The 14444-nt window shown below is 37.4% G+C and overlaps 1 protein-coding gene across 1 annotated transcript in view; it reads right to left on the reverse strand.

Annotated features, from left to right (window-relative positions):
- The window catches only part of LRCH2 (leucine rich repeats and calponin homology domain containing 2), a 104896-nt gene that overhangs the window by 56729 nt on the left and 33723 nt on the right, over positions 1 to 14444 (reverse strand). The window contains exons 3-5 of the mRNA XM_032756249.2: positions 12010 to 12136; positions 7245 to 7350; positions 7022 to 7162 (exon numbers count right to left, since the gene is read on the reverse strand). Coding sequence (XP_032612140.1) covers positions 7022 to 7162; positions 7245 to 7350; positions 12010 to 12136 — 374 coding nt within the window. The remainder of the gene's footprint in view (positions 1 to 7021; positions 7163 to 7244; positions 7351 to 12009; positions 12137 to 14444) is intronic.

The following is a 14444-nucleotide window of genomic DNA, read 5'->3' on the forward strand; positions in this document are numbered from 1 at the left end:
TTATATGTAAAATGAGGATAATGACAGTACTTGTTTTACAGGGTTAACATAAGAATTAAATGAGTTAATATATGTAAAGCATTTTCAACAGTGTCTAGAACACAGTAAATACTATATAAATCTCTGCTATTATAACTATGTCACAATTTTTCACTAAATCAAAATCTAATATTTATATTATTATGGCCAAGAAAATATTCACAGATAAACTCCACAGAGTAATATGATTACATTTCCTTTCTCCTATTTTTGTTTTTCCTAAAGTAATTAATGGCCCCATTTTTTTCTTTTGAAAAATTTTCTATATGCCTATTATAAATTCATTCTTGACTCTGACAGAACTATAAAACATCTCTCCATGTGGACAAACATATTTAGTCATCTCTTACTTTCTTTCTTTTTTTTTTTTTTTTTTTTTTTGGAGACAACTCCTGTACTCCAAACTACTGACTGGCTGCTTACTAGGCCTATGCATATCTGTCAATCTCGGACATGAAGAATTCCCCTTTTTTTAGTTTACTCCCTTACTTTGGTATAGTACACCCTCTGCTAGCATCCTAAGAAAGGGTACACGGGAGTAAAAATTTCTAAGACCTTGCATGTTTGAAACCTTTTTCTACCTCACATTTGATGATAGTTTGAATGCAGAATGTTAGAAATACTCCCTTAGTCCTCGAAGGTATCATTCCAACATCTGCCAGTTTCCACAACTGCTGCTAGAAAGCCATGCTGATTAGCACTCCTATGAATATGCTCCATTTTTCCTCTTTTTTCTTTGAGCTTTATTAAAGTATGAGTCACAAATAAAATTTTTTTATATTTAAGTGCCATGTCCATCCCGCTGACCCTGACCCAATGATGGATGAAAGACGTACACTGACACAGGTATTTTGCCTGTCAGTCTGGCTAAGGGGCTCTGCTGCCTGAGTCTGCAGCATCTGCCTCGATAAGCTGGGGAAGTTCGCATTTATTTAGTACTGATTAAATGACAAAGGTCTCGAGTAAACACCACTAGAGGGTAATTAACATTGCCAACCCCTCGAGTAGAGAGCAATCATGCACCCACAGATGATAAAAGGTTGGGCTTAGGGCCACATGAGTAAACAAGCTATTTAGATAAACTCCTTTACATTCCTTTGTACCTACTTTAAGCTATTAACTCAAGATAAGAGGATTAGGCTGACTTCAGCTAAATCTTTTACTGAAGCTATGCAACCCCCCGGCCTTCCAAGAAGGTTTGTGTCTATTTCCCATAACTATCTTCATAATTTTTCTTCTGTAATTTTTCCCACCACCCTGACTGAACTCCCACATTTAAGGTGTACAACGTGATGCTTTGATATACAGTTGACCCTTGAACAACACAAGTTTGAACTGTGCAGGTCCATTATACATGGATTTTCTTCCACCTCTGCCACTCCTGAGACAGCTAGACCAACCCCTCTTCTTCCTCCTCTTCAGCCCTGTTCAATGTGAAGACCATGGGGATGAAGATCTTTATGATGATCAACTTCCACTTAGTGAATGGTAAATATATTTTCTCTTCCTTATGATTTTCTTAATAACATTTTCTTTTCTGTAGCTTACTTGATTGTAAGAATACAGTAAATAACATATAACATATAAAATATGTGTTAGTCAACTGATTGTTATTGATAAGGCTTCCAGTCAAGAGTAGGCTATTAGCAGCTAAGTTTTTTGTGATTCCAAAGTTATACATGGATTTTTTACAGTATGCAGGGTTCGATGCCCCTAACCCTCATGTTGTTCAAGGATCAACTGTATTATACATTGTGAAATGATTACCACTGTCAAGCTAATTAACATGCCCATCACCTCATGTAGTTACCTTGTTTGTGTGTGTAGTGAGAACACTTCAGTTCAACTCTCTTAACAAATTTCAAGTAAATGCAATATTATTAACTATTATCAGCATGGTATACATTAGGTCCTCAGTACTTATTCATCTTACAACTGAAGGATGGTACCATTTAAAATCTCCCCTTTATCCACACCCCCCAGCCCCTGGTAACCACCATTCTACTCTCTGTCACCATGAGTTCAACTTTTTTTTTTTTAAGATTCCACATATATGTGAGATCACACAGCATTTATCTTTCTGTGTCAGGCTTATTTCAATTAGCACAATGTCCTTAAGTTTCATCCATGTTGTTGCAAATGACAGGATTTCCTTCTTTTTCTAAGGCTGAATGTTTCATTACACAAACACACACACACACACACACCCCCCCCCCACACACACACACACACACTATATTTTCTTTATCCATTCATCTGTTGACAGACATACAGGTTGTTTCCATATCTTGACTGTAGTGAATAATGTTGCAATGAACATGGGAGTGCAGATTATTTCTTTAAGATCCTGATTTCATTTCCTTCGGATATTGTAATTTGTAAGGAATGTATACTTGGTCTTGCTCCCATTTCCTATACACAGCTCCTAAAACTCTTATACGATCTCTTAAGTCATAAGTATCCTTTTGTATGTTAATGAATGACTACTGGTGGCTGGGAGCTCCTGGATAGCCACAGGATAAGGGCCTGATTGCCAGGAAAACCAACCATGAGATTAGACGGTTGAAACTTTCAATCCTACCTCCCTCACCTCCAGGAACCAGAGAAGGGCTGAAAGTTGAGGTGATCACCAATGGCCAGTGATGTAACCAATCGTGCCTCCACAACAAAGCCTCCATAAAAACCAAAAGGACAGGGTTCGGAAAGCTTACAAATTGCTAAACACGTGGAGGTGCCTGGAAGGTGGCGTGCCCACAGAGGGCACAAAAGCTTCATTGAGGCTCAGAAAATGATACCCCAAAATGAAAGCCTCAGAAGCAAAGTTTTTCTCTGACCTTCTCCAGACGCCCCTCCCCTGTCTCTCACCTCCTCATTCTCACCAGAGGCAAGTCATGGAAACAAGAATTTATCTTCCCCAAGGCCAGTCATAGGCACTAGAACCCCTTTATTCCAAAGCCAGCCATAAAGCCTAATCTAACCTTCCCCTACCTTTCTGTGTAACCACTGGCCATAAAGAAATTAAAACCCTCATTCCAGAGAAGTATTACCCTACACCCAGGAGGAACAAACGCTACAACAGAGACACCAAGAAAAGGCCTTGCTAGGTTTTCCCACTCCATCTATTACCATTAGCTCATGCTCTTTTTTTGTCCAATCACATTTCTACACTGCTGTCCCAGTATCAATTGAATTGAAGCATAAAGTCAGCTAACTTTCTCTATATCCTTGGGTCCTTATTCTGAAGGCTCCAGTGTCACATAAAACTATGATCAAATAAATTTGTTATCCTTTTATCTTGTTTACTTGTTTTTTGTTATAGGAGTATCAGCCGTGACCCTTACAATGGGGAGGGCCCCTCTCCACCCCTTCAGTTAGCACCCCTTCCCATATGCCTTGTCCTATCCTTCTCTTCCATCTGGATATTCATTTGTATCCTTTGTAATAAATTAGCAATAGTAAGTAAAGTGTTTCTCTAAGTTCTGTGAACCACTCTAGTAAATTAACTGAATCTGAGGAGGCGGTCATGGGAACCTTAACTTATAGCTGGTCAGTCAGAAGTATAGGTGAGCAGTCTGTGGGACCGAGCTCTTAACCTGTAGGATCTGATGTTAACTCCAGGTAGTGTCAGAATTGAATTGAATTATAGGACACCCAGTCAGTGTCTGCTGGAGAACTGCTTGGTGGTGGGAAGAAATCTGACACATTTTGGTGACCAGAAGTGAAGTATTCTGTATTGAGAGTTAGAATAGAAAAAATAGTTTGGTTTATTTTTCTATCTCTTACAGATGTATACCCAGAGGTAGGGCTGCAATATTATATGGTAGTTCTATTTTTAATTTTTTGAGGAAGCACTATACTGTTTTCCATAATGGCTGTACCATTTTACATTCCCATCAATAGTGTGCAATGGTTCCCTTTTCTCCATATCCTTGCCAGCACTGGTTATCTTTTCTTTTTGATAACAGGCATCCTAACAAGTGTGAAGTGATATCTCATTGTGGTTTTGATTTACATTTCCCTGATGATTAGGAATGCTGAATATGTTTTCACATAGCTGTTGGCCATTTGTATGTCTTGTTTGAAAACATGTCTATTCAAGTCCTTTGCCTAGTTTTCAATTTTTTTTTTTTTTTTGCTATTGAGTTATATGAATCCTTTATATATTTTGGCTATTAACCCCTTATCAGATATATGGTTTACAAATATTTCTGGATATCCACACACACAAAAAAATAAATGTGCTCCCTTTTGTTTCAATGAAAGCCTTTGGTGTTTTGGTCTCTGTCTTTCACATTAGAGATTACTCTTGCAATGTCTAATGATTCTTGGCTGTCTGTTCATTTTCTTTTTTCTTTCTTTTTTTTTTTTTTTTGAGACACAGTCTCACTCTGTAGCCCAAGCTGGAGTGCAGTGGCACGATCTCGGCTCACTGCAAACTCCTCCAAGGGTCAAGCGATTCTCATGCCTCAGCCTCCCCAGTAGCTGGGACTACAGGCGCGTGCCACCACACCCAGCTAATTTTTTGTACTTTAGTAGAGACGGGGTTTCACCATATTGCCCAGGTTGGTCCCAAACTCCTGAGCTCAGGTGATCCATCTGCCTCAACCTCCCAAAGTGCTGCGATTACAAGTGTGAGCCACCGCACCTGGCCTTTTTTTTATTTTTAAAGACAGGGTCTCACTCTGCTATCTAGGCTGCAGTACAGTGGTGTGATCAGGGCTCACAGCAGCCTCAACCTACTGGGTTCTAACAATCCTCCCACCTCAGCCTACCAAAGTTCCAAAGTACTGGGATTATAGGCATGAGCTACCATCCGACCTGTCTGTTAATTTCCAAAAGGGATAATAAAAAACAAACTGGAAGCTCTGTGTACATGGGGAAGTTTCCTGATGGTGAGCTTCCATCTATCTGGTGATCAGACATAGACTAGCCATTTCATCAGGTGACTCCAAAAGTTCATTATATAGATAGGTCTCTTCTCCTGCTGCAGTTTACTAAGGAAGAAGTCCACCAATTCTGCCTGAAATATGTAAGACAGGTTGCAAGCATTCTGGGAGCCAAACTGGAACGTCTCAACATTCAGTATGCAAGCATTCACTGTTTTCAGTATAGGGTCTCGCTCTTGCTATATAAGCTGTACCTGGAGCCCCTGACTCTGGTTCAATCCCTTTATAGCTTCACTGTCCAATAGGGTACCACTAGCCACATGTGTCTACTTATTTATTTTACTTTAAGTTCTGGGATACATGTGCAAAATGTGCAGGTTTGTTACACAGGTATACATGTGCCATGGTGGTTTGCTGCACCTATCAACCCATCATCTAGGTTTTAAACCCCGCATGTATTAGGTATGTGTCCTAATGCTCTCCCTCCCCTTGCCTCCCACACCCCGACAGGCCCCAGTTTGTGACATTCCCCTCCCTGTGTCCATGTGTTCTCACTTATGAGTGAGAACATGTGGTCTTTGGTTTTCTGTTCTACATGTGTATTTAAACATAATCAAATCTAAATAAAATAAAAATTCAGTTCTTTTGTCACACTATACACTTTCAAGTACTCAGTAGCCACTATGGCTACCGTATTGGACAGTGCAGATACAGAACATGCTCATCACCACAGCAAGTACAAATGGGATGGTGCTTCTCTAAGGAGTAAACACCAGTCTTCTGATGAGGCAAGAAGTGAGTCATCATCTGGCCACTGAGCTAACGGAGAAAACCTAAGGATCTACCTACTCCTTAGAATAAATTCCGGACTTCTGCTGATGCAAGTAAGGAATAGTCTGTGGCTGTGGGGCTGAGGGCAAGAATCTGAGGGTGTAAATCTTAGAGCCGTGGTGTTTAATATGGGAGCTACCAGTCACATGCAGCAATTTAAATTTAAATAAATCAAATTAAAATAAAATTTAAAATTTGGTTCCTTAGTTGTACTAGCTATATTCCAAGCATTCAACAGCCACATAAACAAGTGGTTACAGTATTGGACCAGTGTCGATTATAAAATATTTCCATCATTCAGAAAGTTCTACTGGACAGCAATGCCTTAGACATTCCACAAACCATCATGTTTTCAGTACTTAATCCCTATATTCAGAGTTACATGTTTCCTCCAATACTCAAGCCATCCCCAGGTTTGACGCTGTAAATCAACTTGAATCTGATTGCCTTCTCCCATAGCAGGCACAAGTTTCAGCTTTCTTCATTCTGCTAAGGTAGCTACCACCAGGACTCTAGCCAGTCTTTATTTGAATTAGAAAAGGTAACCCCTTTAGAATGAGTGGAATCTACTTTTGTAGGAAGAAAAAGACGACCTTTCTTCTGGATGTCTGCAAACCCTCTGCCAGGGCACACAGCATAAAGTACCATTTCACTGCTACTTTCTCCTCAGCCAAATAATCTTGGGCAATCTAAGTAAAGGTACTTGTTTCTACTATTCTATTTTCCATTTTCAGAAATTCTATTGACATCTCTTCCCCACTGTCCTCTTTCTTCTCTTTCATACTTTGTCCATAGGGGATTATATCATAGTTTATTCCTTAACTATCATTTAAGAGGATTCCACATGGATTTAATCCTCACTAAAGTCATAATTAATATTTTCCACTTGTATTTTGTTCTTTCTGTTATAATTCCATCTCTCAGTGCCAAGAATGTACTCCAATCAATCCCACAACAAATCCCAAGTAGATATATACCTGAGTGGGAAATAGGTAGAGAGACTTCAGAGTCTCTTTTGTAAATAACTAACAACCAGAATTATCAGTTCACAAGCAGAAAGTTATTATCTGGGTTTTCCAAATGCTATCCTAGAGCCTAAGCTAAAACTCCTACCAAAATGCAAAAGGCAATGCTCAGAAAAACTCTAGACAACAGTGCTTGAACAACAAATTGGCTCTTGATTTAGGTGCTTTTTGATTTACCAGTCATAAACAGATAAAATTATGAATAAAAATCAGGAGAAACATGTATAATATTTTTATTACAAACCTGTGCTGGTGGTACTTGCAATGGATTGTTATCCAAAATTATTACTTGTAAATGATGCAGCTTTCTGTAACAAACTGGAATTTCGGTCACTTTATTACAAGAGAAATCCAGCTTGACTAAGGGAAGGTCTCCTAATTCTGGTCAGAAATGAAAAATAATTAATTAAATTTTACATAGTTACTCTCTTATTCATGTGAGTAAAAATAGTGAACATCTTACCATCTGGCAAAACATGAAGATTATTTCTTCTTATATTTAGCTCTCTAAGTGAATGTAATTTTCCCATTTGTTGGGGAAGGACTTGAATCTCATTGCAGCTAATATCCTAAGGAGAACAATAAAACAGAATTATAACAAGCTAACTGAGAAACACATATATTATATATATATTCTAATTTTTAAATTAAAGCACATGGTTAATAGCTAACAAAAGTTACCCTCTAATGTCATTGCTCTAAAGATGGATTATCTGGCAGATTTCTATTTATATGACATCATGAAGCTGACCTAGCACAGTAAATAGAAACTTCCCATACGAAAATTTGAGGTTATATCTTAGTAACTACAACCTCTCAAAAATCTCAACTAAAGGCCAACTCATACCAGCCAAAACCAGAAGTAAGAATGATCCAGCACTCTTCACGTGGAGGTAAAGTGAAAGACTAACAACTCTCAAACATTGTGTAATCTGTCAATTACAGTAGTTGTCTTGAGATACTTGGCTGGGCAGAGCCAAGAAAGTCAAGGATTTATAAATGTGCACTGGAGAAACAGACTGTGATCAAGATCGATTTAACTAAATCGCTTTCTCCAAAGGGATACAAAATGGGAAGTTACAAGCCCCAACACTTGTGACTCATATCATAGCTCAGAGACATTCTAAGAGATCTGAGTTGGAAATCTCTCAGGTTATCTAAGGTGTCTCTCAGGAAATCTCTGTGGTTAAAATCCAAGCCCCAATTTAAAGGCAAACAATATCAAGTTTCCATAATAACAAATTGAGGTTTTTATTTATTATCATAATAAAAAACAGAAAAAAGAACAGTTTAAGTTAACTGTGCTCTCTCCCCTCTTTCTTATAATAACATCAACAAAAAGAAAAGAGAAATCTACAGCATGGTCTCAGACAGTAATCATTCCAGACACACTTCAAATGAAATTCATATTCTAATGCAACTGCCCCCAATTTCCAACTTTTAGTGAAAATGATAATAGCTTGGAGGGAGGAGAATAGTACATACATTCAGTTTTCAAAATAATATTAAAACCATGTAGGGAAGAATATAATAATGCTATAGATGATTAGGAAAATATATCCTACATACCTCCTTCAAACAATATCTAAGGCATCTTCATTCAACAATAAATATTTATTGAATACTATTAACATTTGCTAGGTACTGTTCCAGGGACTGGGGATTTATCAAGTGACAAAACAAAATTTCCTGCTGTCATAGCTCCTCATGGAGTTTACATGCAAGCAAGGGGAGTAAATTATATAATATGCTAGAAGGTGATAAGTGCTACTTAAAAAAGATAACAGGGTAGGAAAATGGCTATGCTCGCAATAGTGGGGAGGGATACTACTTCATCTCATAGAGAAGGTGATATTGAGCAGTACTGTCAGAGCTAAAAGAGTGAACCATACTAATATATAAGAAAGGAATATTCCAGACAGAAGGAACAATAAAAGTAAAGGCGCTCAGGCAGAGCACACCTGACAGGTACAAAGAACAGCAAGGAATCCAGTGTAACTAGAGGGAAACAGGCAAGGGAGAGAGTAGAATAGAGGGAGGGATATGACTTTAGCTTTTATTCTGAGAGATGTGGGCAGGATCCAGAAACTTTTGAACAGGGGATTGACATGATCTGACTTATATTTTGACAGGATCACCTTAGCTGCTATGTTCAGAATAGACTATTATTCAAATGATGGATAATAGAAGCTTGTGAAAATGTTATTTAAACATTATTGCTTCTTTCTAAAGGTATTTGATACTTATGATTTCCATATGGAAAATCCATAGAAATTTGAGAGATAGCTGTCATTTCCCAGGAGAAATAAACACAGGCATAGGAAATGAACCCACTCCAGTGGGTGCTCTACAAAATATTCTGCAGAGGATTGGAAGCCAGAGAGTATTTCCTAGGTTTCTAATGATAGAATTTCATTGCAGTTGATTATCACATCATGTGGAAGAGTATCAGGGGAAAATATTCCAATGACAGGGAATACCCACCAATTCAATATGTGATTTACAACTGTCAATTAGCCCTCCTAATGCTATCTACCCATCTACTGTTACTGATTTCAAGAGTTTAAAGCATAATAATTTTACAGTACCTAGTAAAATAATAATGTTTAACATTTTAGAATTTTCTACATAAATTAAAAAACAGTTGGTCCTCTGTATCCACGTGTTCTGCATCCATGAATTCAACCAAATACAAATAAAAAATATTCAGGAAAAAAAAAGCATGGTTGTGTCTGTACTGAACATATATTAACTTTTTTTCTTGTCATTACTCCTTAAATAATACAAACTAACAACTACTCACACAGCATTTACACTGTATTAGGCATTATAAGTAATCTAGAGATGATTTAAAGTATACGGAAGAATGTATTTAGGTTATATGTAAATACTACCGTTGTATATAAGAGACTTGAGCATTCGTGGATTTTGGTATGGGGTGAATCCTGGAACCAATCCCCCATAGAGGGACAACTGTACTAGAATTAATATAAAACTCCTAATTATTTTTTACATTTCATTTATCTAAAAATTACACCATGTAATGTAATTAAAAACGTAGAGCCCAAAACTAAATTAAAAAAAAAATTACAGAGACATAAAATCTTAAATGATAACCTTTATAAAATCTGGAAAAACATTAATAGTGTTCAAGTCAAAGAAAATAATGGTCCCTTTTATTATGAACTTGTTAGATCATATCTGGAATCTCTGTTCATGTTTTAGTATAACATTAAGTGAGACTTTAACTAAAAGGAACATTTTCTAAATCGAATTAGCTAAAAGTAAAAAGTCATACAAAGGAATAAAGGGAATAAGGATGTTTAAGCTATAGAAAAACACATCTTAAGAGTTTGGTAGGCTGAGCGCAGTGGCTGACGCCTGTAATCCCAGCACTTTGGGAGGCTGAGGCAGGTGGATCACGAGGTCAGGAGTTCAAAATCAGCCTGGCCGAGATGGTGAAGCCCCATCTCTACTAAAAATACAAAAAATTAGCCAGGCGCAGTGGCAGGTGCCTGTAATCCCAGCTACTCAGGAGGCTGAGGCAGGAGAATTGCTTGAACTCGGAGGGCGGAGGTTGCAGTGAGCTGAGATCACGCCACTGCACTCCACCCTGGGCGACAGAGTGAGATGGAGACTCCATCTCAAAAAAAAAAAAAAAAAAAAGAGTTTGGTAAAATGGAGAGTAAACACACAACAGATTACAAATATCTGAAGGGAAGAGAAGTTGTCATTATCTATATTTCTTCACACGGTAGTCCCAGGCCCAATGGAAAAAAATGATAGAAGCATGTATTTTGGTTCAAAATAAGAAAGATTAATAACAAATAGAGTTTTGCAAAGAAGAATTAGGACAGTCACGCATGCACACGCGCGTGCGCGCGCACATACACACACACACATATACAAAGTTGTCCACCATTGAAAATATACAGTAGGTGTATCAGGGATTCCTACATTAGAAAGTGGTTGTATCTGATCACTTCTAAGATCTTTTATAACTTCAAAATTATATGGTTCTAAAACATAAGGTGAAATTCGAGGAAGTTTCCTTGTATTATAATTGGACATGCAGGTATTCCTTAATGAATAAAACGTACTCCTGAAATTTCTGCTCATTACATTCTGCTAATATTAATTTCTCATTATGAAATTGTAGGTAAGTTCCTAAAGAAAACTTTTGACCTCCCCGGACATAATAAAGTCATACATAGGAATAATTTAGGACTTTAGTCCATGCACGGTGGCTCACACCTGTAATGCCAGCACTTTGGGAGGCCGAGGCAAGTGGATCACTTGAGGCCAAGAGTTCAAGACCAGCCTGGGCAATGCAGTGAAACCCCATCTCTACGAAAAATGCAAACATAAGTTGGGTGTGGTGGCGCATGGCTGTAATCCCAACGACTTGGGAGGCTGAGCACGAGAATCGCCTGAATCTGGGAGGCGGAGGTTGCAGTGAACCAAGATCGTGTCACTGCACACCAGTCTGGGCAACAGAGCGAGATTCTATCACAAAAAAAAAAAACTTTAAAAATACCTATTTATTAGGAAAGCATCATTCAAAATAAAAGAAAAACATTCAGCATGGTATACTGCGTAAAGTGGAGGTAACCAAAAGATGAAAAATAGCTGAAAGCTTTGAGGCTCTGAATATGTTTCTCTCAGAATTCAATGTCCTTTAATACCTAAAATGTTATGTCCAAGGTAATTAATTTAAATTATTCTATATTTCTACAATCAATTGCATATAATGGCCTTTTACCATTTATTTCAGTCTAAAAAGTGTTATAACATCACATAAGCAAACAGTGAGGAAGAGTTACGTTGCTAATTCTGTTCGCAGACACTTTCTTCTTTTATCTCCTTTCTTTAAGGATATATCATAGTCCTATAAAAGTTTTATTTTAAAAATTCCCTTAGCTTTTCTCTAAGACCTTTACTGTCCACAAAATGAGTAAACAAATGCTTATTCATTTGAAAAGTATTTCTTAGTTTGTAAGCAAGCCTTCTGACGTCACTAGGACTAGGAAAGAACCACGCTATTTTGTGACTGGAAAAACTCAGACATATAGTATCTCAAGACTTTACTAAGTCTTACTGAATTTAGGCATATACCAAGTTAGTACTTTTTAAAAAAATTACAATTAAATTCCATTAAAAATGGGTAATCTTCCAAAATGTAGATATATTATGCATATTGCATTAATTGATACAACTATGTTACTCACCAATTCCATTAAATCTTTTAACTTCCCAATTTCTTCTGGAATCGATACCAGTTTATTATTACTGACGACCAAAACTTTAAGGGGAAGATCAAATAGGTATTTTGGCAATGTTGATAAAAGATTTCGGCTGAAAAGAATGATAAAGTTTCATTATGAGACTATGTATGTAATGTGACATATTAAAAATGAAGAAATCACTTTATAAGTAAATAATATTCTATCACTAAGTAATAACTTAATAAGTACTTACTGAGTGCTCACTTTGTATCAGGCACAGTGTTAAATTTCTTATATGCACTGTGTCATTTAATCCTCATGTTAATGACACAAGATTAAGTAGTTATTATCTCCATTATACAAATCAAAAACGAAAGTTAAAACTGGTTAAGTGATTTGCCCAACTACAGCAGAGATCTATAGCATAGCCAACCCCATGCAGGCAGACCTATGATACTACTCCACACACCATCAGTTATCAAAAACTCAGAATGATTCCCCCGAGCTCAATAATGTCAGAACTTTGCTCCTTGATATAATTCTGGTATATTCAATACTTCCATGCTAGGGAAAGTCTCCAGCAATAAATGTGCATGCACTATGTTCAAGTTTATAAAAGAGTGAATAGGACTATACCTTCAAAAACATGTAGTAACCCTAACCCATTCCCTTTTAAGGTTTAACAGCCTATTAGCACCTTTATCTCAGCTCAAAGTTGATAAAACATTCTTATCTCTGTAGATACATTTAAATATAATAACTAACACTACTGAGTGCCTACTATTACCAGGCCATGTTCAGGGCAGCTCATGTGAATTAACTCTCACAGTGATCCTCATTTTGCAGCAGCTCATGTGAATTAACTCTCACAGTGATCCCCATTTTGCAGATGAAGAAATAGTCACAAAGAGTTTAAGTAAACTGCTCAAAGTCACACAGCTGTAAAGTGGGAGAGGCAGGATTCAAACTCAGGCAATCTGGCTCTGGGGTCTTTGCTCTCAAAGTACTATGGTCAAATTTATATGCCAAAACAGACTGACTGACCCAAATGAACCACTAATAAAATGTGTATTTTTCCATTCAATTTACATACTAACAAGCATTGGTAAGCGATAAGCTATTATTTTCCCTGTTTTTCAAAGTGTCATTTATAGACCTACACCTAGCATTTCATGTAACATACACAGCAACAAAAGTCCAGTGTTACTCAAGGGGGGACTTGAAGACCCTCCTCCCCATCTTTTCTCTGGCAAAGGACATCCAGAAATACTAAACTGGTTTTAATAACACGGCACAAACAAACAAACAAAAAAAATGGCAATGCCCCTCAACCAGCAATAATGGCTGGACTGCTGGAATGTCAAATGTGCTAGGGTCCTGTCATAATCCTTCACACTTTCAGGATGAAGCAGGCTCCTTGGAAAAATGGTCAGTCTGGGTCCCTTCACACCAGGGCACACAAGGATCTTTCTATAGGATTCTACTGAAAAAGGCAGGTAGTATATAGGAAGAGAGAAGAGTTAAAAAATTATTTTACAAGTTTATTAAGAGATTTTCACCAAAATAAATAAATACATGGAAGAAATAATGGCAAACTCATTCTAATACATCTTCAGGCCAAAAATAGCTTAACAATCTATTTTCTTCCCTTAAAAAGCATATTTAGGCTGGTCACAATGGCTCACGCCTGTAATCCCAGCACTTTTGAGAGGCCGAGGCGGGCAAATCATTTGAGGTCAGGAGTTTGAGACCAGCCTGGCCAACGTGGTGAAACACTGTCTCTACTAAAAATTAGCTGGGCCTGGTGGCAGGCGCCTGTAGTTCCAGCTACTTGGGAGGCTGAGGCAGGTGAAACATTTGAACTTGGGAGGCGGAGGTTGCAGTGAGCCAAGATGGTGCCGCTCCACCCTGGGAGACAGAGTAAGACTCCGTCTAAAAAAAAAAAAAAGGCATATTCATTGAGTTAACACAATCATCTTTCACCAGAATCTGGTTTCTTCATACTGGCAAATAAATTATTAATTGTTATTTTTTTACTACATGCTTTAGAGAGGAATTCAGTCACTAGAACAAATGTTATTTCAATATAGTTTGCTCAAAAATTTTTGTGACTGTAAAAAAAAATCAAAGTTGACTTTTACAGATCATGACAGGATAGAATCAGAGAAAGTTTTAGTAAAACTAAGATTACCATATGTGTTAGTAGAGAAATGTAATTCAGTTTTTGGCGAATCACTTTTTCCGCAAAAGAACAAAATGAAACAGAAACAAAGACAAAACTTAAAAATACCTCACTTTCCTCAAACCTCTCCTAAGCCAGGCCAAGGAGATTTATACCTACTTAGAGAAAGGAGCAACCCAAATGATTGGTATCTATGGAAGGAAATTTCTCTCACACTTTTTTTTTTTTTTTTTGAGACAGAGTCTCGCTCTGTCAC

This window comes from Hylobates moloch, unplaced genomic scaffold (genome assembly GCF_009828535.3).
Source record: "Hylobates moloch isolate HMO894 unplaced genomic scaffold, HMol_V3 SCAFFOLD_7, whole genome shotgun sequence".
Classification (NCBI taxonomy): domain Eukaryota; kingdom Metazoa; phylum Chordata; class Mammalia; order Primates; family Hylobatidae; genus Hylobates; species Hylobates moloch.